General features: G+C 45.8%; 1 protein-coding gene across 2 annotated transcripts in view; it reads right to left on the reverse strand.

The window, feature by feature from the left end:
- Kremen1 (kringle containing transmembrane protein 1) overlaps nt 1-25,571 on the reverse strand; it is an 85,012-nt gene that overhangs the window by 12,089 nt on the left and 47,352 nt on the right. For both annotated transcript variants that reach the window (XM_048342712.1, XM_048342711.1), the window contains exons 4-5: nt 4,311-4,435; nt 1,927-2,080 (exon numbers count right to left, since the gene is read on the reverse strand). In XM_048342712.1, coding sequence (XP_048198669.1) covers nt 1,927-2,080; nt 4,311-4,435 — 279 coding nt within the window. The remainder of the gene's footprint in view (nt 1-1,926; nt 2,081-4,310; nt 4,436-25,571) is intronic.

Below are 25,571 nucleotides of genomic sequence, written 5' to 3' on the forward strand. Positions count from 1 at the left end.
CCAAGGTACTAAAGTGGTAGCCCTTCCTGAGGCCTGAATTCAGGGTCTGGGCACTGTCCCTCAGCTTCTCCTGTTTTTGTTATTTTGTTTTTTTGTAAACATAACTTTATTATTAGTAGTACAGTGTTACACATAGGAGTTAACATTTCATACGTAAGGTAATGAGTACAGTTCTTTTTTGGCCAGTGTCACCCCTAGTTTTCTCCTGTCCCTGCCCACCAGTTACATAGTTCATTTTCCACATAGTGTATACTGAATAGCATGATTGCTTGTATTCCCCCTTCCTCTTTCCCTTTCACTTGACACCACTAATAAAGACACTACACTAAACAAAATACAGTTTGCCATATAGGTAATGCTCAATGAATGCCGATGAATAAAAGATTGTCAAGAATAAAAACTATAGCCAGGGGCTAAAAATGTGGCTTCAAGGGCTGGGGATATAGCCTAGTGGCAAGAGTGCCTGCCTCGGATACACGAGGCCCTAGGTTCGATTCCCCAGCACCACATATACAGAAAACGGCCAGAAGCGGCGCTGTGGCTCAAGTGGCGGAGTGCTAGCCTTGAGCGGGAAGAAGCCAGGGACAGTGCTCAGGCCCTGAGTCCAAGGCCCAGGACTGGCAAAAAAAAAAAAAAAAAATGTGGCTTCAAGACAGAGTGCTTGCCTCGAATTCATGAAGCCCTGGGTTCAACTCCTCATCACCGCATTAACAGAAAAGGCCAGAAGTGGTGTTATGGCTGAAGTAATAGAGTGCTAGCCTTGAGCAAAAAGGAGCCAGGGATAGTGCTCAGGCCCCAGGACTGGCAAAACAAAAAACAAAACAAAACAAAACACAAAAAAAGATAGCCAGGTGCTGATGGCTCTAGCCTGTAATCCTAGCTACTTAGGAGGCTAAGATATGAGGTTCATAGTTCAAAGCTGGACAGGGCAGGAAAGTCTAGGAGACTCTTATCACCACTAGAAAACTAGGAGTGGTTCTGTGGCCCAAAGAGCTCTAGCCTTGAGCACAAAAGCTCAGGACAGCACCCAGGCCCTGAGTTCAAGCCTCATGACTGACCGAAAAATAAATGAATGAATGAATGAATGAATGAAATATCTCTCTCTCTCTCTCTCTCTCTCTCTCTCTCTGTGTGTGTGTGTGTGTGTGTGTGTGTGTGTGTGTGTGTGTGTGTTCTAGTACTAGGGTTTTTTGAACTCAGGTCTTGGACACTGTCTCTTAGCTTTTTTTCCTCAAGGTTAGCACTCTACCACTTGAACCACAGCTCCACTTCTGGCTTTTTGATGGTTAACTGGAGATAGTCTCCTGCCTGAGTTGGCTTTGAACTGAGATCCTTAGATCTCAGCCTCCTGAGTAGCTAGGCTCACAGGCATGAGCTACTAACACCAGCTCCTTTCTACCATTTTAAAGCCTGGTCTTGCACTGGTGCTGAGGCTCCACCCTGAAGTCTCATGACCACTTGAGTAGGGGTAGAGGATTACAACAAAGGACCAGGTGCTCAGAGGGAAATACTCTGGCTCTGCCTCCAGCTGGCATTTCACACAAGCAGCAGCTTAGAGAAGGGGTAACTTAGGGTGAGCTCCGTGTGAGGCTGGAAAAACAACTTGAAGCACTTGCTGGAGTCTAAGATGCACAGGAAAGAGGAAATCCCAAAGCCTATACCCATGAAGCAGGCTGAAATCACACAGCTCTGTCAGTGTCCTTGTAAAATTGGAAAGGTTAACTTTCTGAGCTGTCTGCAGCTCACACAAGGCCACCATGCTGCACAACATGCCCTTAGCACCTCGAGGCAAGCCAGGTTACACCTCTGTCCTCCAGGGCTCTGTCCACCTGTGCACAGCTGGGGTGCTTGGTGAGTGCTGGCGGGTGAGAGAATGGCTCAGTGCGAGGAGGCAGGCAGAGGTGGGTGGGCACAGGGCATACTCACTGTCAAAGAGGATGATCCTGCCATCTCCACCACATGGCTGGGTGTGATCCCCGAAGCAGACACTGTTGCACTCGGTGCTGGTGGCCTCCCCATGCTTCCAGTAGTCAGCATTGTTCCCGCAAAAGCACGCATAGCCCGACTCCATTCCAGCGAACTGCCAGGCACAAGGGGTACAGGGGGAGTGTTCCCAAGCTCTTCAGGGCCCAAGCAGTCAGGCCACCCACCCAGGCCACCATGCCCGGGCCTTTCCTGGTCTCACCCTACAGACACACACAATTCCAGGCAGAACAGAGGAACTCACTGATGTGTTTCCCTGTCAGTAAGAATCCTTTCTGAAGTTGGCATTTCCACTGTTTAGTTAACTTTGAAGGGAAAGAAAATCCCATAAACTTGAAATATTAGTAACAGCTAAATTTTAATGGGCTGTTTACTATGTGCTACATAGTAAATGCTTTCTTTTTTTTTTTTTTTTTTTGGCCAGTCCTGGGCTTTGGACTCAGGGACTGAGCACCGTCCCTGGCTTCTTTTTGCTCAAGGCCAGCATTCTGCCACTTGAGCCACAGCGCCACTTCTGGACATTTTCTGTATATGTGGTGCTGGGGAATCGAACCCAGGACCTCCTGTATACGAGGCGAGCACTCTTGCCACTAGGCCATATTCCCAGCCCAGTAAATGCTTTCTTTACACCTAATCCTCACAGAAAACTCAGTATAGGCTGGGAATGTGGCCTAGTGGTAGGGTGCTTGCCTTGTAAACATGAAACCGTGGGTTCGATTCCTCAGCACCACAGCAGCACTTCTGCTTTTCTGGTGGTTAACTGAAGATCAGAGTCTCACAGAATTTCCTGCCCAGGCTGGTTTTGAACCACAATCCTCAGATTGTTTCTGTTTCTTCTTTTTATTTTTTAATTTTTGTGCCAGTCCTGGGGCTTGAACCAGACTCTGAGCACTGTCCCTGAGTTTTTGTGCTCAAGGCTAGTGCTCTGCCACTTGAGCCACAGCTCCACTTCCAGCTTTTTGTGGTTAATTAGCAATAAAAGTCTCATAGACTTTACTGCCCTGGCTGGATTCAAATGGTGATCCTCAGGTCTCAGCCTCCTAAGGATTACAAACATGCACCACCAGCACCTGGCTTTTCTTTTAATATGTCGAATTATATGTCAACATATAAGTCCTAGACACTAGATGCTTATCATATATATGATTTGTAACATCTTCTTTTACACAGGAATTATCTACTTCTTATTAGTGTCCTTGATACACAGAAGTGGGTCTTCTTGTCTGCTGGTCCTGGGACTTGAACTTAGAGAGAGCCTGGGTGCTCTCACTGAGCTTATTTTGCTCAAGGCTATTGCTATACCATGTGAGTCACAGCTCTACTTCTGATTTTGGTGTTTAATTGGAGATAAGAGTCTAAGAACTTTCCTGCCTGTGCTGGCTTTGAACCGTGATCCTCAGATCTCAGTCTCCTGAGTAGCTAGGATTACTGGTGTGAGCTACCAGCACCTGGTGTTTTTTAAAACCTTGTTGAAAGCCAATTTATCTGTTTTTCTTTGGTGATTTGTACTTTTGCTGTCACAACTAAGGAATCACTGCTCAATCCAAACCTGAGGTTAGGAATATTTATGCCTGTGCTTCCTGCTAATGGTTTTCATAGTTTTAGCTATTACATTTAGGCTTTTGATCCATGTTAATCTTATAAATGCAGTCTAGCATAAGGGTCCATATTCATTCTTATGCATGTGGTTGGTCCAGGCGCCTTAGTACCTTTGTTGAAAAAAAAATAGTTTTTTCTTTCTCCATCTTATGATTCTGGCACCTTTGTTGAAAAGCAACTGATCATCAATATTTGAATTTGTTTAGAATTCTTATTTCTACTCCACTATGTCTATCCCCTTCCCCCACCGAACTGGAGTTTGAACTCAGGACCTCCTGCTTGCTATGTAAGTGCTCTACTGCTCAATAATACCTCCAGCCCTCTTTTGCACTGCTCATTCTGAGATAGGGTCTTGTTTTTTGCCTGGGATCAGCCTGGACTGTGATTCTTCTATTTCCACTTTCCAACACAGCTGATGGATATGTGCCAGTTTTTCCACTGAGATGGTGTCTTGCAACTGTTTTTTGCCCAGGCTCGCTTAGAACAGTAAATCTTCCTGACATCTGCCTATCATGTAGCTAAAATGATAAGCCAACACCACCATCCTTGCTATTTTTGCCTGAGCTAGCCTTTAACCTCGATCCTCACAATCTCAGCCTCTGGAGTAGCTAGGATTACATGTGTGAGCTACAATACCCAGACTTAATCTACACATACTTAAGTTAATTTAGCAAAACACACTTTCATCCTCATCATCTTTCACAGTCAGATAGCCACAGAACCCTTACCTTAAACCTCTGACTCCGACAAAAGCTGATGCAGGTTTGTATGGTCAGTTTGTTGGATGTTTTGCTGGCACCAGTTAGAGGAGGTGGGTTTCCATGGTCCTTGTAGCAGCCAAGATTTCCAGGCACTGGGGTGAAAAAAAAAGTATTTTTCATCTGGCTGTGAAACACCAGGGAAGAGTAACCTATGCCAGGGACTGACATCCTGGAGCACAAACAACCTGCCACAAGCTTTCAATGCAGAAGCCTCAGTGTTTTCTGTCAGATACTGGGCTGATGTTTTGTTGTGATGAGTGTGTAAGACCCAGGTCTCCCTCTAACCAACCCCAAGAGCCTCACTGATGGTAATGGGACTTAGTGCTAAAGAGGATGCATTTTTTAAGAAACAGAAAAGCTTTCAGATGTAAATTATGTTTCAAACTCACTAGAGGGAGCTGGGCATAGAGACGGATACCTACAATTCCAACACTCAGGAGGGGATCAGGGCAGGAGAATCACAATTTCAAGGCTCATAGCAAGGGCTATATAGCAAAAAATACCTCAAAAATAACCCCAAACAAAACAAGCAAATAAGATGGGCACCGGTGGCTCATGCCTGTAATCCTAGCTACCAGGAAGCAGAGATCAGAGAATTGTGGTTCAAAGCCAGCCCAGGCAGGAAAGTCTATAGAGACGCTTATCTCCAATTAATCACCAGAAAACTGGAAGTATAGAGCACTAGCCTTGAACAAAAAAAAAGCTCAAGGACAGAGTCCAGGCCCTGAATTCAAGCTCCAGGACTAGTATGCACACACACACACACACACACACACACACACACACACACACACACACACACAATCAGAGTCACTAGAGGGCAAAAAAAAAAAAAAAAAAAAACATCTTGAAAGCTTATCATCCTAAACCCCCTGTTCCATAAAAAGTGCTACAAGTAAGTGTCTCCAAGGCTTTTTGTTTCTGTCATCGTTTTGTCTTTTCCCAGTACTGGGATTTGAAATCAAAGACTTGTGTTTACTAAGCTTACTGGCTAGCTCTCTCCCTCTTGAGCCATGTCTCTAAGGTTATTTTGGAAAAGTCTCATTGACTTTTCTGCCCAGGCTGCCCTCAAACTGTGATCCTCCAGATCTCAGCCTCCTGAGTAATTAGGCTTATAGGTATGAACCACTCACTTCAGAGTCTGAAGGTAGTTTGGTGAGTGAACTGACTTTTTTTTTTTTTTTGCCAATCCTGGGGCTTGGACTCAGGGCCTGGGCACTGTCCCTGGATTCTTTTTTTCTTTTTGCTCAAGGCTAGCACTCTACCTCTTGAGCCACAGTGCCACTTCTAGCTTTTTCTCTTTATGTGGTGCTGAGGAATCGAACCCAGGGCTTCACGCATGCTAGGCAAGCACTCTACCATTAAGCTACATTCCCAGCCTGGATTGATTTTTTTATTGTGATGAAATAAATAACAATAAACCTACTGGGTTATGATATAAATTTTTTACCTTTTAGTTCTGGAATCCAGAAGTATTGAATGGGTTTCACAGGGCTGAGTCCCTCTAAGAGGCTCTGAGAACATGTTCTCTGCCTTTCCATCCCAGAAGTGGCCACAGCATTGTCCCAATGCCATCATCACCTCTCCTTCTCTCCCTTGGCTTCCACTGTGCCTCTCCTTGTAAGGACCCTGGGGGTACCTGGGCCCATGTGGCTGACCCAGATTGGTCTCTCCATCCCAAACGTAATCATGTCTAAAAAGTTCCTTATGCTATCTAGGGTCCCATTTTCACAGACTTGAGATTGCAAATTATTTTTTTGCAATACTGGGGTTCAAACCCAGGGCATTGTATGCTGGGTGAGTCTACTACCACTAAGCCCATCAGACTCAAGATTACAAACATATGCTAGGTGTTGGTGGCTCACACCTAAAATCCTAGCTATTCAGAAGGCTGAGATTGGGAGGGTTACAGTTTGAAGCCAGCCTGACAGACAAATTCATAAGACTTTTTTTTTTTTTTTTTTTTGGCCAGTCCTGGGCCTTGGACTCAGGGCCTGAGCACTGTCCCTGGCTTCCTTTTGCTCAAGGCTAGCACTCTGCCACTTGAGCCACAGCGCCACTTCTGGCCATTTTCTGTATATGTGGTGCTGGGGATTCGAACCCAGGGCCTCATGTATATGAGGCAGGCACTCTTGCCACTAGGCCATATCCCCAGCCCCTTCATAAGACTCTTATCTCCAATTAACCAGCAAAAAGCCAGAAATGGAGGTGTCTCAAGTAGTAGAGCACCAGCCTTGAGAAAAAAAAAGCTGGGGGCTGGGGATATGGCCTAGTGGCAAGAGTGCTTGCCTCATATATATGAGGCCCTGGGTTCAATTCCCCAGCACCACATATACAGAAAACGGCCAGAAGTGGCGCTGTGGCTCAAGTGGCAGAGTGCTAGCCTTGAGCAAAAAGAAGCCAGGGACAGTGCTCAGGCCCTGAGTCCAAGCCCCAGGACTGGCCAAAAAAAAAAAAAGCCAAGCAAGAGTTTGAGGCCCTGGGTTCAATTTCCAGTATTAGCACATAAAAACTAGACCTCTTTCAGGGGCCACCATTCAGCCTACTACATTAAGCATATTAGTGTTTCACAACCAAACTTGATGGTTTGGTTCAGTAAAAGGGGACTAGACGAGATCTTGCGCTGACTTTATCTCCCAGATGTGTCTGATTGTCCTCCGGTGAGGGAAGGCTGGGTGCGGGCCTTTCTTGGCTCGTCCGTTTGGGGCGTGTCTTCCCTGTCTCTCCCGCAGGTCAGGGGAGCACGGTGGGGGGGGGGGGGGCAAAAAACCCCGACAACTGCTACCCAACGTGGGGCAACGGGGAAGACGTTCAACAAAGTGAAACTATCGGCGGACCAAGCCAAGCGAGTTCCAAGAAATTTGCAGGCAACCCAGCAGGAGGTGTGACAATCTATCCAGGGGACTCTGAGAGATGCTACTACAGCCTTGCCCAGATCCAACCCATCTCTCCTGCCTGCCTCCATCACACAAGACTAATGAGGCCTGCCGATTAGGGATAGAAGAAGCTGAACATTGTCCTGACCCTTTGCCCTCTTGATTGTTATTCATTTGTGCTCTCTTCCACCTGCCAGTAAGGTTAAATGATAGGATTTGATTTGATGGCACCTATACTTTGGTGGAGCTACAAAAACTGTTAGGTGAGATTAACTGGTTAAGGCCTTGGCTTCAACTGCCTACAGAAGATCTGCTTCCACTTTTTGACTCTTTAAGGGATAAAGCCCCCACTGATATTATTACAATAACTCCATCACATCAAGTCATATTTCAAAAAATTCAGATGGCCTTGAATATGGCACAATTGGCTCACTACAGGCCCCAATGCCCCCTTTGTCTTTGGATCCTTCCCGGCTCAGAGCTTTCCTCAGCCGCCATTATTCAGTCAGGCGAGCCTCTCCAATGGGTACCTGCACCAGTAGGAGGGGCTCCCAGGGCCTACTCCCAGCTAGACCAGCTAGCTGACCTGGTAATTAAGGGCAGGGATATTTTCCTGAGACATTATGGGTGGGATCCTGATGTGCTAGTCATTCCTTACTGGCTGTCAGATTTTGAGTGGGTCAAAAGCAACCATAATCGGGTGTCTAGTGCCTTGGAGGGTTTCGTGGGGAAGCTGGACTGTCATTACGGAACTTCAAGGTGGGTAACCTCATTTTCAAGGTTACAATGGACTCCCCCCATACTTTTCTCTACCAAACCCCTTATTATGGGGGAAAAGCGGGATCTGCTGTGGTGATATACTCCACCTCCTCCCCTGCCAGTAGAGAAGAGGGAACCTGCTACTTTGAGCCAGTTACAGGGTCTGCACAGTTTAAGGAGCTATACGCAGTTGCCCTGGCACTAACCCATGTTCAAAAACTGATGAACCTGTTTTCTGATAGATTGTATGTAGTCAATTTGTTACCAACTCTAGTGTCATCATACATTAAACTAGATAAAAATCCAATTACTCTCTTAATGATCCAAGTCCGTTCTTTACTAAAAGAACAGGCTGAGCCCATCTTTTTACAGTATCTCAGAGGACACCAGGAGTTGCCTGGAATTTTGACATGGGGAAACCAAAAGGCTGATCAACTGGCTACTAATGGGACTATTATAGCCACTGCACAGTCTCAACAAAACCTCCAAATGGCTCAAGGCCTATCCAAGGGGTCAAGCTATAATCAAGAGGTGCATAATAGACCCTAAAGAACCAATTAATAAAACAAAAAGGGGGAAGCAACCCCCATGACCAGTTAAGGACAGCCACGATTACATTAAATATTTAAAATTTTTCCAAAGATCAACCTTTAACGGCCTTTCAGAGGCATTGGTCAAATCAGACACCTTATTTAGAGGTGCAAGTCCAATGGAAGGACCCCTTTACTGGATCATGGCAAGGTCCTGATCCCCTTATTAGTGCAGGAAGGGGCTTTGGATGCGTTTTCCCGATTGGGGAGCCGAGCCCAAATTGGGTACCTGCTAGAGACCTAAAATATTGTTCACCAGAACAAAGATAACTACCCAAGGGCACCCCCTCTTGAGGTATGATTCTTTGCTTGCTTCTCTCTAGGAATGAAAAGACCGTGGTGGACACTGTGCCTCGCTGTGACGGGATTCCTCATAGTTGCTCTCTTTCTTCTCCTTCTGAGCATCATCATCCAGGGTGCCCTTGGAGCTCTGCAGTAAACTGTCTATCTGCAATCTCAACTTGACTCCTCGGCTGCCTTGGTCCTCCAGAATCGCCAGGGCCTGGACCTGCTCACCACCAGAGAAGGGGGACTCTGCCTGTTTTTCTGTTTTTATGCTAACCGCTCTGGAATTGTCCATGAAAGAGGCTACAAGAGGATCTTGAGCGGCGCCGAAACGAACTGAACTCCAATTTTCTCTGGACTGGGCTAAGTGAGTGGCTCCCATACCTTCTCCCCCTTGTGGGCCCCTTGGTTACCATAATTCTTGTGTTTACATTTGGCCCTTGCGTGGTTAATAGGTTTCTCCAATTTCTTAAGGAATGAGCCAGAGCTGTCCAAGTAATGGTGGTCCGACAACAATATGCTGCCTTAAGTCAATTGGGAACCCTATGAGGTTGGCCGTGACCCCTACCAGGGTGTACAGGCGTGAGGCAAAAATAACAGGGCCTCCTCTTGAGTGTCAATCCCTCCCCCGAATTCTTCTACTGGGCTGGCAGGCCCCGCAGGTAGGATTGCCTGGAGAGCTAGAGTGGTAGTCAATGACGGGTAACATCCTCAGAGGGGGCAACCTAAGACAGGCACACTCTCGAGTAGGGCAGCCACCTGCTAATAAAACAAAAAGGGGGAGATGTGGGACATGCCAGGGCATGTTACATCAGAAAGAGGCAACTAGCTGGCTCCGCCTGTTTCCCAGCCCCGGCGTCACATGTGGCTATTACGCCGGAACCCGGAAAGGTAGTTCTAGATGGCCCCGCCTCCCAGCCTTGGGACCACATGTGGCTAAGATGGCGCCTGATGGTGAACCGGGAGGCGGTCCTGTGGGCTGTGACAGAAAATTAGGATTGGTCCCTGGCTTTTCCACCTTTGACAGACAGCTCATGCCTCCCCTCGCAGTCCCTAGATAGGTGCATGTACACCCCTCCCCTTCCTGCCAATCTTTGACCTGATTGGCTCTTGTGCCCTATTTAGCTGTATGTACTTCCTCAATAAACGAGATCTCAGTGCTGGAAAAAAAAGGGGGGGGGGGGAACTAGAGGAATGTAGGCAGTAGCCAGCTTTCCCAGATGGCTCAATGTTTGTACCTAGCATGCCGTGATAAGAGGTATACGTGTATCTCTGCCTGGTGGCACAGAGCAACCCAGCCCCTGGAATTGCATGACTAATTCTGTCCTAATGTGGCAACTCAGGGTGGGCTCCTACATAGCTTGGGGATAGAGGCTGACACCAGAAAGGCTATATTATTCATCACCCTACAGGAAGGTATTTATCAATTACGTGATGAAGGTTCTTTAAAAGCCTCCAAATGTTCTTGGGGATGCAGCAAGTTTCTGGGTTGCTAAACACAGCTGGGTCCTGGGAGGATGGCACACTCTGAGGAGAGAAGCTTTGTGCTTGGGATTCTTCCAGACCTCAAACCTCCATGCTTCTCATCTGGCCCGTGTCTGGACTCTCCATCATCCCTTTCATAATAAACGGACAAGGTGGTTCTCCGTGGCTCCCAGCTGTCACCTTAGCTACTTAGGAAGATGCAATCTAAGGATCTAGATTCAAAGCCAGCCTAGACAGGAAAGTCCGTGAGGCTTCTATCTCCAATTAACCATCAAAAAAGCCAGACTTGGAGCTATGACTCAAATGGTAGAGCACTAGCCTTGAGAAAAAAAAACAAACAAACAAGGAACAGCACCTAGGGCCCAAGTTCAAGCCCCAGTACTGGCAAAAAAAAAAAAATCATCATCAAATAAATGAAAATTGAGAAAGAAAAACAAGAACAACAAACCCCATACACAACTTCTTTGGAAATTTCTCGCCTCTTGGTGTTCGTGGTGCTCATGTCCTATATAATGCCCTCTTCATGAGTGTGATCAGGATGAGTGACTTACTTTTGGCCAATGAAAAGTGGCAAAGTTGACAGAAAGTCGCTTTTTCAATTAGGTTACAAAAGTTCTTCAACTTGCCTCTTCAGTTAGTATACTTTTTCTTTTCTTTCTTTCTTTTTTGAAATGAAGTCTTAGGATGTTGTCTAGGGTGGCCTTGAACTCATGATCCTCCTGCTTTAGCCTGCAAAGTATCCAGGTTCACAGGTGGGAACTATTGTGCTTGGCTTCATATTTCTATGAAGCAATAAGCTGTGTCAGAAGCCATGTGACAAAAAACTGAGGAAGGCCTTCAGCCAATAGCCAATATGAAACTGAGCTGTTTAACTCAACAGACCACAAAGAACCAAGTCCTAGTAACAACTTTGTCAGTTGGAAAGTGGATCTTTCTCCAGTCAGGCCTTCAGAAGAAATTCCAGCCCTGGAAAACACTTTGACTGCAGCTTTATAAGAGACCTCAATGCTGAGGACCAAGCTAAGTCACACCTGAATTTTGTGGCTCACAGAATGTGTGAGACAATAAATGTGTGCCCCTGTAAGGTTGTGGATCCTTGATCAGAGAGCAAGAGACAACTAATACATCTATATAATACATAGCAAATCTACTGTGAGCCATGGACAAACCAGCTGCTCTGGACCTTGATTTTCTACCAGTGTTAAGGTGTGTTGGTACCAGGGCCCTGCGTGCTAGCCCTTAGCCCTTAGTAATCTGTTGCTTAAGCCATACCTATAAGTCTTCCTTTATTATTTTTTATTATTGTTATTACCATTATTACGTGTGTGTGTGTGTGTGTGTGTGCGCGAGCGTGTGTGCGTGCTGGTGCTGGTGCTTAAACTCAGGGCCGGGCTGCTGTCTTTGAGATTTTTTGCTCAAGGCTAGTGCTCTATCACTTGAGCCACAGCTCCACTTCTGACATTTTGGGTAGTTAAATGGAGATAAGAATCTCAAGGACTTTCCTGCCTAGGTTGGCTTTGAACTGTGATCCTCAGATCTCAGCCTCCTTTGCAGCTAGGATTAAGGCTTGACTCACCAGTGCCTAGCATCCTTCCTTTATGTTTAAGACTGGAAAGACGGGCTGGGAATATGGCCTAGTGGCAAGAGTGCTTGCCTCCTATACAAGAAGCCCTGGGTTCGATTCTCCAGCACCACATATATAGAAAATGGCCAGAAGTGTCACTGTGGCTCAAGTGGAAAAGTGCTAGCCTTGAGCAAAAAGAAGCCAGGGACAGTGCTCCAGCCCAGAGCCCAAGGCCCAGGACTGGCCAAAAAAATAATAATAAAAATAAAAATATTGGGGCTGGGAATATGGCCTAGTGGCAAGAGTGCTTGCCTCCTACACATGAAGCTCTCGGTTCGATTCCCCAGCACCACATATATGGAAAACGGCCAGAAGGGGCGCTGTGGCTCAGGTGGCAGAGTGCTAGCCTTGAGCGGGAAGAAGCCAGGGACAGTGCTCAGGCCCTTAGTCCAAGGCCCAGGACTGGCCAAAAAAAAAAAAAAAAAAAGACTGGAAAGAATATGGTCCAGTTGCTTGAGCTTTATCTCCATATTAAGTTTTTGAACATATAAAAATTATGGATATATTTGTATGTATACCCACATACTTTTATTTCTTCTAAATCAGCTCATTTTAATTGACAGGAAGTACCACTGCTAACCCAGTGCTCACCCTTCCCCCTTTTAAGTGGCTGCCCTTCTCCCTTGCGTCACACATGATTCAAACATAACATGTGGCTTACCACACAAATGTTAAAATGAATCTTTCAGAAACAAACCAAATCTCTATAGTAGTAAATGTAAACAGAATCGCTGTAGGCAGCAGGAGCCCAGTGTCCACTGCAGACCTGGCTTGAGAGTGTCTGGGGTTGAGGGTTTAACCAACCGCAGAAAAGTTAAGCTTCAGTAGTGAGGGCCATATGCTTCCAGCTGTTCTTAAAGGGACCTTATCTATGGAAACAGGAGCCATACATTTAATATTTCTTAGTAAGAGAATGGTCATGATCATTGGTCTCAATCTTAGTTACTGACTCAGGTTTCGGTCCCATTTATTCCATTATGCTCTCAAGTAAGCATGTTATTACATACTAGTCTGCAGACAACCCACAGCACATAATCATCCATATTAAGGTTAGACATAGCAAGGTCATGGGTTGCATTAATACAGCTGGAACTATAAGGTTTATTCACAACAGCATGGTGAGCAGATCTCAGCAGCTCCAACCATGTCCCAAAGGAGCAGTAAAGTCCTCCTATTGCTCCATGTGGCAGGCAGACCGGGGGAGTCACCATTTGCCCTCCTTGTCTCCACAAGTCTATCAGTTGCCAAAACAGTCAATTCTAGCTCCCAAAATCTCACACATACCTCTCTGCCTCTCACATGGCTGTTTCCCAGGCCTATGTCTGCTCCTAGAACACTGCAGGGGACTTCTAAGCCACCTCTATTCCTAGGTTCCTCCTCCTCTAATCTAGACTGCAAACTGTAACCACAATAGCCCCACCACACAGAAGGACTGGCAAGTGCAGAGGCCTGAAGCCTTTGAGGAGCTATAAGGAGTGAAGGTGGCCATGGACAGAGGGAGGGAAGAAATCAATGGCTGGAGAGCAATGTGGGTCCTGCGTCAGGCCTGCAAAGCCCCCTGGCTGCCCACAGGATGAAGTTATCACATGATATACAAAGTCCCACTGGGCCTGCACAGGCCCCCCACCTCCACATCCCTCAGCAGGTCCTAGATCCCTCAGCTCACACTGTGCACAAGTGTCACATTGGGGCACTTGCAAGCTCCCGGCTGCACCTTGCTCTCTGGCCTCTGGAGCTTTGCACACACTATTTCCTCTGATTAGAAGACTCTTCCCTTCTTAGAATTTCAGCCTGAGTATCACTGTCCCTTGGAAGTTCCATGATCAGCTCTCTTTCCCACCCTGGCCCGATAAAAAAGGGGGGTTAGCCAGGTACCAGTGGCTCACACCTGTCATCCTAGCTACTCAGAAAGCTGAGATCTGAGGATCGTAGTTCAAAGCCAGCCTGGACAGGAAAGTCTGTGAGACTCTTACCTCCAATAAGCCACCAGAAAACTGGAAGTGGCACTGTGGCTCAAGTGGTACAGTGCCCAGGCCCAGAGTTCAAGCCCCAAAGAAAAAGTGGGTGGGGGGGTTACAGGACCCTGCTGTGCAGTCCGATAGCAGCCATGCCGAGTGTGGCTTCAAAAATCTTCGTCCCAAATATGAACCAGTGACCCAAGGCCAGGGATGTGTCTTCCACACCTCGTTCTCCCAGGGCCCCAGAAGGGAGCTATGGCTGAGCTGGAATGGGTGGGTGCTTTACTGGCTGCAGTGAAGGCTGGGAAGGGTGAAGACAAAGGCAGGGTTGATATGCATAACCAAGTCTACCCAAAGCTAGCCACGACTACTTTGGACTTCTTGCTCACTGTTTTGTTTGTCTATCCAAAAACATCACTCAGTGCTTTCCATACAGATAAACTTTAAAAAACTACTTTTAAAAGTTTAATTTTTTTCTGCCAGTCCTGGGGCTTGAACTCAGGGCCTGAGCACTATCCCTGAGCTTCTTTGGGCTCAAGGCTAGCACTCTACCACTTTAGCCACAGCGCCATTTCCAGCTTTTTCTGTTTATGTGGTACGGAGGAATAGAACCCAGGGCTTCATGCATGGTAGGCAAACATTCTACCACAAAGCCACATTCCCAGCCAAAAGTTTAATTTTTTTTTAAATCACATTGCATAAAATCTTTCCAAAATGTATCAGATGTTTCTTAAGCAACTTTAACATGATTTTGCCTAAATTCTTCCTTATGACTTGAGGTCATCACATGTACTTCACCACGAGGGGCCCAGAGTGGGAATGTGTTGGGGACAGCTGTGCCTTTAAGAGGCCACAGCTGGCTTTAGCCTGTCCCCTCTTCTTCCGCCTTTAACAGGAAGAGAAGCCCCCGCCCCTGGGGGGCAAACACCTGCGTGCCATCATGGCGAGGACTTCTATAGAGACCCAGCTCTTGGGGGGCTGTAGTCCCCGCCCATAGAGGAAGTTCGTGACATCACTGTGACGGACATGGTCTTTAGCCTATGACTGGCCCTTTGGCCAGTCCCCCTCCTTTCCCGCCATTACCGTTATATAAACCCCCTCCCAATTAAATCCTGTGAGACCATTTCAACCATCAGGCTGTCTCCCTGGAATTTTCTTCCTGCGTCGGACACGTGAGGGGGGCTGACGGGGAAGGGGATTTCAGCATTTCTCCTCAACTCAGCAGAGTCCACAAAGATACGCCTTACTCCTTCTGCCAGTGGGAGGGGTAAGGCTGAGTGTCTTTCATAGTTTAGAATTCAGGCATCTCCCCTGGAGAAGTGGGGAGAGGGGTCCCAGAGATCCAACAGGTATGCCCAGACATGATGATCACGCCTGCCCTAGAGTTCAAAGCCAGCATGGTCAATGTAGTAAGACTTTTTTTAATTTTTATTTTTTTGGTCCTGGGGCTTAAACTCTGGGACTGGGCACTGTCCCTGAGCTTTTTGTGTATGTGTATGCTCAAGGCTAGTGCTCTACCACTTGAACCACATCTCTACTTGTGGCTTTTTTATGGTTAATTGGAGATAAAAGTCTTATGGACTATCCTGCCTGGCTGGCCTCAAACCATGATCCTTAGATCTCAGTCTCCTGAGTAGTTAAGATTACAGGCATAAGCCATTGGCACCTAGCAAGACCTCCTTAAAAGAAAGAAAGAAAAATTCTAAATAAATAAATAAAAATTCAGATATAAGCATAGCTACATGGCCACCCCAACTACCAAAGATGGTGGTGTGGAAACCAAGTGAAAAGTGATGGAGAGCCCCACTTTTCTTTTGAGTCCCTAGAAACAGCAGGCTTAGACAAGGTAGTGGGCCTGGCAAAGGGAAAACTTGAGCTGAATAACGTGAGCCCAAAGCAGCTAGACCTAGAGCTGCTTGAACTTTGCAAAAGAAAGGAATGAGTAAGGCCAGCATAAAATTCCAGAGATAGAAAATTTTAAGGTAAAAAAAAAAAGAAAAGAAAATTTTAAGGTAAATTAAGGAGTTAAATGAGTGTGCAGTAAATACCAGTTACACCCAGAACCAAGAAATGAACAAAGAGTATTTTGCTTGCTTAAATGATTTATTGTTTTGTTTACCAGAATTGTAATTGCTATTTGTAATCACCAATTATGCTTCTGTAACTTGCCTTACCACCTGCTGCATGTAGTACATGAGCACCTGTCTGGTTTTTGCCTTTAAAAATCCAGCCCTACTCAGCGATGGGACTATGGCCTGGTGGTATACATGAAGCCCTGGGTTCGATTCCTCCACATATATAGAAAACGGCCAGAAGTGGCCCTGTGGCTCAAGTGGTAGAGTGCTAGCCTTGAGCAAAAAGAAGCCAGGGACAGTGCTCAGGCTCTGAGTTCAAGCCCCAGGACTGGCAAAAAAAAAAAGAAATCCAGCCCTACTGAAGTCCAGTGCTGTTCTTCACCATCCCGATGGTGGCAAACAGATGCTGTGCACAGCTAAATAAAGATTCCTAGCCCAACTGACTGAATGCTGGCGACTTTACTGTCATGGGTTCAAGTCCCACTGGGGTGGCCAGTATACTAGATTGTGGGTTTGAGTCCCACCTGGGTGGCTAGGATACTACATTTCTTGGAGGCCCCAACGAGATCCCAGCCTTTAGGCCTTGGCACTGGGAACCTGAAGCAGGTGAAGACCTCTCCAGCAGTAGGAAGCAACCACCTCGAGAATGCTTTATCTTCAGCCTCAGGACTGTGACAGCGACCCCGTGCCTTGGAGACTTCCCAGGGTCAATGTTTTCAGGATTCTTTTTGAAACTCCTCTGGAGATGAGTGTTTTGTGATCTGTGTACTGACTGAAACAGGTCAGTGTGTGCTGGCTTTGGGTGAGTCAGTGATTGAGTTGGATGCAGCTGTACACCCTGAACATCAGGTAGTGATGAGACATCACCCCATCTGGAGGGCCCTGGTGGCCACTCTGTCATGGGTTCAAGTCCCACCTGAATGGCAAGTATCATCCCTTAATGTTTTAGTGATATTGTCTGTTACTGTCCTATTTTTGTGGGTTAGTTTGTCTCTAATCTTCCCAGTGCCGAGCAGGGCATCTGGGCTCCTTGAAGCCACTGGTGGCCTCAGCGAGCTGACTGCCAGGGGATGGAAATCTCTACAGTGGAGGCGCCTCCTGAGACATTTCAAGACCCTGTGGTCTTTCTGCTATGCTGACAGCCGGACATGCCATCCAAAGAAAATCTTTTTGGAGTTATTTAGAAATCTTCAGGAAGTAAGTTTCCATTTATCTGTTCTGTTTTGTCTTGTCTTGTTCTGTTTTTAGAATTGGGACCAGATTAAAATACGGATCCTTGTCTCTCATGTTTTTGTTGTTCATTTGAACATCTATGAGGGAAAATTCAGAGCCTGCTATGTGCTATGTCCCCTTCTGCAAGAAGGCATTTGGGAAGGTGCAAGCTCCTGAGGACCTGGTTCAAACAGCTGGCTAATCTTAGTCTCAGAGTAAACTGAAATTGTAAAATGTTCCTGGCTAAAACTGGCAAAAGACAGGCCACTAACTGCGCCAAGAAATCCACTTCAGGTAACCACTTTCTTCCAACTGAAAGTACTCAAAAGGTCAATTGATATGTGAAATGCTCTAGTCAAAATTGGGCTGAGACTAGAATCAAGTACTGGGTGGACTGAATTCAGCTCCAGGGGACCCCCACCCAGCTTTCTTCAGCAGAAAAGTATTTGACGTGCTAAAATGCCTTGCTAAAACAAGCAAGCCCTGGTAAATGAGACTGTAGTTAAAAGTTTTGTCTTGGTCATCTGCAAGAGTAAGATTGGCAAAAATATATCTTGCCACTGAAAAATGTATGGCCCAATAATAATTTTTTGTGCACTTTAAGATCTTTTTGCACAAGTGCATGTGTGTGTGTGTGAACATGTTCAAGGTCAAGCCGTCAGCATGATGTAAAATATGGGTGAGTTTTAAGTTTATTTTTATTTTATTTATTTTATTTTTTTGGCCAGTCCTGGGCCTTGGACTCAGGGCCTGAGCACTGTCCCTGGCTTCTTTTTGCTCAAGGCTAGCACTCTGCCACTTGAGCCACAGCGCCACTTCTGGCCGTTTTCTGTATATGTGATGCTGGGGAATTGAACCCAGGGCCTCATGTATACGAGGCAAGCACTCTTGCCACTAGGCCATATCCCCAGCCCCGAGTTTTAAGTTTAAACCCCCAAAAGGTCATGAAGTTTGGGCATTACCAGATGTCTTAAAAGGATTACTGCATTGTTTTAAAGAGGAACTATAGTTTAAAAGGTTTCTAATGATTCTTTAATTTGTACTTGAAAAAACTCTGGTATCTTAAGGTGTTTACACTGTAATCAAATTACGGGGCTTAGCAAAGGCATTGCAGGGAGTGGGGATGTGGCTTAGTGGTAGAGTGCTTGATTCGCATGCATGAAGCCTGGGTTCGATTGCTCAGTGCCACACACACAGAAAAGGCCAGAAGTGGTGCTGTGGCTCAAGTGGTAGAGTGCTAGCCTTGAACAGAAAGCAGTTCAGGGGCAGTGCCCAGGCCCTGAGTTCAAGCCCCAGGACTGGCAAAAAAAAAAAAAAAAAGGTATTGCGAACTTGAAATTTATTTCCCTCCACTGTTAAAAATATAGGACTAAGTGTCATAAATTTGGATATAAAAGTTTATCACTGTTAGAGAACTGCTTTGGGCTTCTCAGTCAGAGGTCAAGAGAAAAGGACAAGGAAAACTTAGAATGGACCATCTTCATCTTGCCTATCTTCAAGGTGAGGGGTTACCTGGCAAAGAAGCAGCTTAGCCAGTCCATACCTGGTGGGACAGGCCCTACTGGGGAGTTGGCACATGGTAGAACAGACCCTGAGGGGAGTCCATGCATGGTGGAAGATAGTAAGCTGGCACAAAGGCCAATGGAGGCCTATCTTTGTCTTTTCCTTGCAGATGGACACTGAAAAGATGATGGTACAAATGTGTGATATAATTGGTATTTCTAAAACTGCCCCTTGGAATGTATCAAATTGAAAAAGCTTTAAAGGAGGGTTAAAAAGTTTATCTGTATGATGCAGTTTGATTTCTATGCTATTTTGCAATTTGGATGTATTTTGAAAAAAAAAAGCAAAGATGCTAATAAGTCTGGATTCTTGGTACAGTACTGGTGCTTATAATTCTTTTTTTTTTTTTTTTTGGCCAGTCCTGGGGCTTGGTCTCAGGTCCTGAGCACTGTCCCTGGCTTCTTCTTGCTCAAGGCTAGCACTCTGCCACTTGAGCCACAGCGCCACTTCTGGCCATTTTCTGTATATGTGGTGCTGGGGAATCGAACCCAGGGCCTCATGTATATGAGCACTCTTGCCACTAGGCCATATCCCCAGCCCCAGGTGCTTATAATTCTTGTACTAATGAAAAATTGTCATTTGAGTTCCAAAGTGTTCTAGGCAGTAATTCAGACTGTAGAAAAAGAAAAAAAAATGGCCCTTTTCAAATAGACAGCCTGGGGGCTGGGAATATGGCCTAGTGGCAAGAGTGCTCACCTTGTATACATGAAGCCCTGGGTTCGACTCCTCAGCACCACATATATAGAAAATGGCCAGAAGTGGAGCTGTGGCTCAAGTGGCAGAGTGCTAGCCTTGAGCAAAAAGAAGCCAGGGACAGTGAGTGCTCAGGCCTTGAGTCCAAGGCCCAGGACTGGTAAACAAACAAACAAATAAAATAGACAGCCTGAATCTTAAAATTCAGTGGGGCGCCAGCCTGCAAAAACCAGTGTACTTAAAAAAGAGGCAACCAGGAAAATATTAGATTTCACTAAAGTCAGGCCTAGGTTGTTTCCTTTAACCAGTCTATGAAGAAAGTTGCAAGCAACCCAGTAGTTGTGACATTCTATTGAAGCCACTGGGAGACGCTGCTGTCTGCTGCTGCCACGTCCCCTGCACATCCCATTTGGGTTAAGATCAAGGACGGCCTGACAGTTATCCGGAAGAATTTACATCTTCACCCTGAGCACCCCTACCGTGGTAAAAGCAGATGGAACTCCATCACATGCAGCTGATTCCTGCTGGAAGGCTGCTTTGGATCTGTTGAAACTAAGATTTGGGGGGGACATTCTTTCTGTGGTAATTTTCCCACTCCTCTGAGTTCAAGGAGTTGACTAGCTCTATTAAAATTAGAAAGCATGCGTGGCAGGCTAGAGAGTCACTCCCAGGAGATGTCTAGGGTGGGAAGTGTGTCCAAGTGTATTAGAGTGGGTCTAGATGGATTAGGGTGTGACCTCAGAGAAAGGAGGGACATAACTGCCACCAGGTGTGTCAGTTACTTTGGTAACTGGATGGAGATTTAAACAGGTAAGAACACCTGTAGCCCTCCTGGGAGTGGACCTCACAGATAACCTGTTTCTTTCTGGGTGCAAGTTTAAAAGCAGCAGTCCCATCGGACTGGCTCTTGTCTCATCCTTGTCCTCCCCAGCAGCCTGTGGGTTAAGTCACTTTACAGTCTAGGCAAGATTAAGCTCTCCAAAAGAGAAATCAATTATTTGATTTTTATGTACAAGAAAAATGTAATATGGAGGTCAGATCTGGCCAGCACCATATTGGCCACATGGCAAGCTTGACCATATGGTATTTCTAGCATCTTGTCTTGAATCCAGGGCTTGTCTGGATTCCTACAGGAAGGGAAGTCCCATCCTCAGGTAATGGGTGTTCCTAAATCCCATGAGACAGGGGCAGGCACATGACCTATAGGTTACTAAACCTGTCTGTCAAGTGCTTGGGACTGGGAGCTTCCTGTGACCCAGCCCCCTCACCTGACCCTATTTAGGGGCAGGCCAGCTCAGGTGCCAGTAGGCCATGCCACATGTCTCCATGTTCGCGGCATCCAGTGTCTTGTCCCCATGGCATCCCAATTCAGCTTTCCATTGGAGCTGAATTGGTTTGTTGGTACTTACAAATCTTCCGAAGTAAGTCTCTGTATCTCTGTCCTGTTTTGTGTTATATGTTTTTATGAAACCTGGGACCGGTACATCGGGAACTTCCCCAATAAATTCATCTTTTTACTTGAAAATAATAAAAAATAAAATAGCCTGAGGCAATGGGATGTGCCTACTTCCTCAAGGTTTCACAGTCTTCAAATGCAAATGAAAGCTATATGTTACAGTAGAGGTTTATTAGGTGTTTAAAAAATCAGGAATAGGGGGCTGGGGATATAGCCTAGTGGCAAGAGTGCCTGCCTCAGATACACGAGGCCCTAGGTTCGATTCCCCAGCACCACATATACAGAAAACGGCCAGAAGCGGCGCTGTGGCTCAAGTGGCAGAGTGCTATAGCCTTGAGCAGGAAGAAGCCAGGGACAGTGCTCAGGCCCTGAGTCCAAGGCCCAGGACTGGCCAAAAAAAAAAAAAAAAAAAAAATCAGGAATAGATTTGTAGATATAAAATTTGGAAGTTGTCCTAGATTTTGTTTCAAAGACAAAAAAAGAAAAATTAGGACTACCAAAATGATTGCTTAATTGCTGTTCCAGTTTGCCTTATGGTTTTTTTTATAACAGTTTCCAGGTAGGTCCACAGAGAAGGACAAAAGATTCTTACAAATTTATCAGATGTAACTTCAGCCCTTAATAAGTTCCAGTTAAGATCATGCTTAAAAACCACCTTGTTGCTTTCAACTGGCCTTTTGTAAGACTCATTGATCTGAAAGCTGCAGTTCAAAGCCAGCCTGGGCAGAGAAAGGTCTCTGTGAAACTGACATCTCTGATCAGACAGCAGAATGCTGGGAGGAAGTAGTGCTAGAAGGCTTGAAGTGACAGAGGGCTAGCCTTGAGCTGGAGAGCTAAGGGACAGTGCTGAGGCCCTGAGCTCAAGTCCAGCAACTGATCAAAGGAAATGCCAAGGGTGCATTTATCCCAGCATGGAAAAGACCCTCCTGGGACAAAAATGATGGAGCATCCAGAGGCAATAAGCCACTGCTTGGATGACAGAGATGGTGTCAGATCCTGGGGTCACTTGAGCATGGCCCTTCAAAAGTTAATCAGAGCCAGAAAGTCATAAGAGAATAGTCTGTAAGCATGCCTTTCTAATTCCCATGTCTGTCTACTAAGTAACTGGGCAGGAACTTTTCAGTCATATGTGATAGGGGATAACTTAAAATCCCAAGCCCCTGCATCTGCTCAAAGCCCTAAATGGTAGTGAATTTTGAGCTGAAACATCTGTTCAGGAGAGGAAGTTTGTGGATCTGAGATCGTGTCCCTATTGAGATCTAAGGCCTGCAAAGGTAACAGGTTGTTAGGGTCATCAGAAATCAGTTTCCTCAGCCATCCAGGGAAATGCTTTTGCAAAATGAGTACTATAAAGACTATACTACTGTAGCCTGAGAAAAGGTCTGTGCAGTTGTTAAAAGTTGAATGTTACGAGCTGGGAATATGGCTTAGCAGTAGAGTGCTTGCCTAGCATTCACAAAGCCCTAGGTTCAACTCCTTAGCACCACATAAACAGAAAAGGCCAGAAGTGGTGCTGTAGCTCAAGAGGTAGGGTGCTAGCCTTGAGCAAAAAGAAGCCAAGGACTGTGCTCAGGCCCTGAGTCCAAGCCCCAGGACCAGCAAAAAAAAAAAAAAAAATAGTTAAATGTTATATGTAATTTCCAGTTTGGAGTAGATATTGCTCCTAAGGACATCTGATCCTGGCAACCCCTTGGTAAAACAGGCTAAGCTTTTAGGATCCCTGGCTAGGTAGGGTAAGCACCCCTGAGTCAGCTTGAAAAAGTTACAGAAGCTGGATGATCTTCGCCTATCAACTCTCCTTTTAGAAATCAAGGGATCAGAATGATTTTTGGAAAAATGAAGCAGAATAAAGGAAGAGACATGGGAAATAATGGTAACAAATGTGCAAATGTGGAAAGAGTGCACTAGTGAAAAACAGGCCCAAGTCTTCTATGTCTGCCTAGAAAATCCTAGACTTACTGAAAAAAAAAATGTAGTTAAAAGCTATCACCCTGGTAAATTGCCGCAGCACACTTCCTAAATCTCTCCTAAAAACCAGCGGGGGTCTCAGCCTGCTAAGCCTATGTAATGTGTCCTTAACCCGTCTGTATAGAAACTTTCAGACAATCCAGCCCAGATCCAGCCCATCTCTTCTGGAGAAAGTAGATGGGACCTTGCCTGACTGCATCCCTTCCTGGCTGAAGGCTGCTTTGGATCTGCTGATTTTTGTGGGACATGCTTTCTGTGGTAACCTTCTCTATTTCCACAGCTGTACAGGTTCAAGGATTCATCTCCAGCATATCAACTCCCCTGAGTTAACTGGACCCCTGGCTCCAGACATTGTAAGCCAGCTCTGGTATGGTAGTAACCTGTTTCCTTCTGGGTGTGAACTTAAGGCAGCAATTCCACCAGACTAGCCCCTGCTTCATCTTTGCTCTTCCCAGGAGCTTATGGGTGCAGCCACAGCAAATTGCCTTGAGGTAGTTCTGAGATAATCTGGTTTCACAAACCAAAGGAAAAATGCGGACAGTTTTAAATGCAAGCTGAAAAGAAGCTAAGGGAAATGTAAAGAAGGAGAAAAGTTAGCAAAGAAAGGATTTAGTGTGTTAGAAGGGAGGAAGACAAACCCCACAAAGTTTGAGTATGTAGCAAATGCTGTGTATGTCTTAAAAATGGGGCTTATGAGGAAAGTTGGTATGTAATCAAGTTGGCTATAATATAAATAAGGTCAGAATTAGTGCACTGATATGGAACTATTCTCTATGTTTATCTGTATCTGTGGGGTTCAGGAACTTGTTTTGTTACTGCAGGCTGTGAATTGGAAATATCCCCTTACCTAATGACATTTGGTTTGCATGTATTGAAGGAATACCTGCTGCCTGACAACTGACCAGCTTAAAAGCAGCCAAATCCTTTTGGCTTTGGTTTACATTCTTCCCAGGTTTGTATCTACAATGGAGTAAAGGGACAAGTCCACTTTGGTATAGAAGCTGTTGAGCAAAAGGCAAAAAAGAGCTGTCCCTGTGCTGTTCCCCCTGCTAGTCAGTCTTGGTGTAGCTGGTTCTGCTGCAATTGGTGTGTCAGCCCTGGTGAAAAATGACTTTGATTTCAGAGCCTCGAGTGACCAAGTGGTACAGGACCTAGGTACCTTGGAAGACTCCCACTCCTACCTGGAAAGTCAGATGGACTCTCTCTCCAAAGTAGTCCTCCAAAACTGCAGAGTTAGACCTGCTCTTTATGAACCAGGGGCCCTAAGGGAGGAATGTTGTTTTTATGCCATCCAGTCTGGTGTAATAAGAGAAAGCTTAGCCTTAGTCAGAAAAAATCTAAAGGATAAGTATGCCAGGAGTAAAGAAGGAGAAAATTTGTACTCCTCCCTGTTTTCTTACCATGGACCACCACACTCATATTGGCCCTCATTGGGCCCATAGCCCTTCTGCTACTGGCACTAGCTGTGGGACCTTGCCTTATAAACTGCCTCACCAGGTATGCATAGGAGCGAGTACAGGCAGTAAAGCTTATGGCCCTCCATTCCCAGCAACCCTATCAGCCCCTCCTTCAGGAAGAGCAAGAAACCTGCAATGACTTCACAGGTCCCCAAAAGAGGAGCTGGGAATATGGAAACCAAGTGAAAGGTATAGAGGAGCCCCGCTTTTTTGAGTCCCAAGAAACAGTAGGCTTAGACAAGGTAGTGGGCCTGGCAAAGGGAACACTTGAGCTGAATAACAGGAGCCCAAAGCAGCTAGACCTAGAGCTGCTTGAATTTTGCAAAAGAATGAGTAAGGCCAGCATAAAATTCCAGAGATAGAAAAATTTAAGGTAAATTAAGGAGTTAAATGAGTATGCTTAAATACCAGTCACACCCAGAACCAAGAAATGAACAAAGAGTATTTTGCTTTCTTAAATGATTTATTGCTTTGTTTACCAGAATTGTAATTGCTGTTTGTAATCATTAATCACCAACTTGCCTTACCACCTGCTACATGAGGTGCATGAGCACCTGTGTGGTTTTTGCCTTTAAAAACCCAGCCCTACTGAAGTCCAGTGCTGTTCTTCACCACCCCGATGGTGGCAAACAGACTCTGTGCACAGCTAAATAAAGACTTCTAGCCTAACTGACTTATTAGTGCTGGTGACTTTATTGTCATAGGTTCAAGTCCCACTGGGGTGGCCAGTATACTAGATTGTGGGTTCAAGTCCCACCTGGGTGGCCGGGATACTACAGGTGGTACTTAGATTGCAAAAGCCTCATCTTAATGGCCTAGCGGTATAGGCAACTCAGATATGCCCAGAGGTGCTCATATAAGTGAAAAAATGAGAGCTTTTGACCTAGCAAGGGCAGAAACGTCCAACACTGAGCCTGCTGAGACCCACGGTAGCAAGAAGTCTTCTGCGAGGGAACTTGTGAGGAAGGGAAAGGAAGCTGTGCTAGTTTTGCTGTCACAGGACAAATGGCGAAAGCTAAAGCCAACGTGGATGGGAAGTGCTTAGTTCAGACAGGAAAGGGCTTAACTTGTGTGTGTTTGTGCAAGAGAGGATACGCATGGTCTGATCCCCTTGCCAATCAGAGTCACCACTGTGACTTCTTGTCATAAGTTATAAAACCCCTGCCATGATGAACAAGGGACCCATTTGTATGTTAACATGGTTTTTTTTTTAGACACTGGAAGTGA

The sequence above is a fragment of the Perognathus longimembris genome, chromosome 3, assembly GCF_023159225.1.
Source record: "Perognathus longimembris pacificus isolate PPM17 chromosome 3, ASM2315922v1, whole genome shotgun sequence".
NCBI lineage: Eukaryota > Metazoa > Chordata > Mammalia > Rodentia > Heteromyidae > Perognathus > Perognathus longimembris.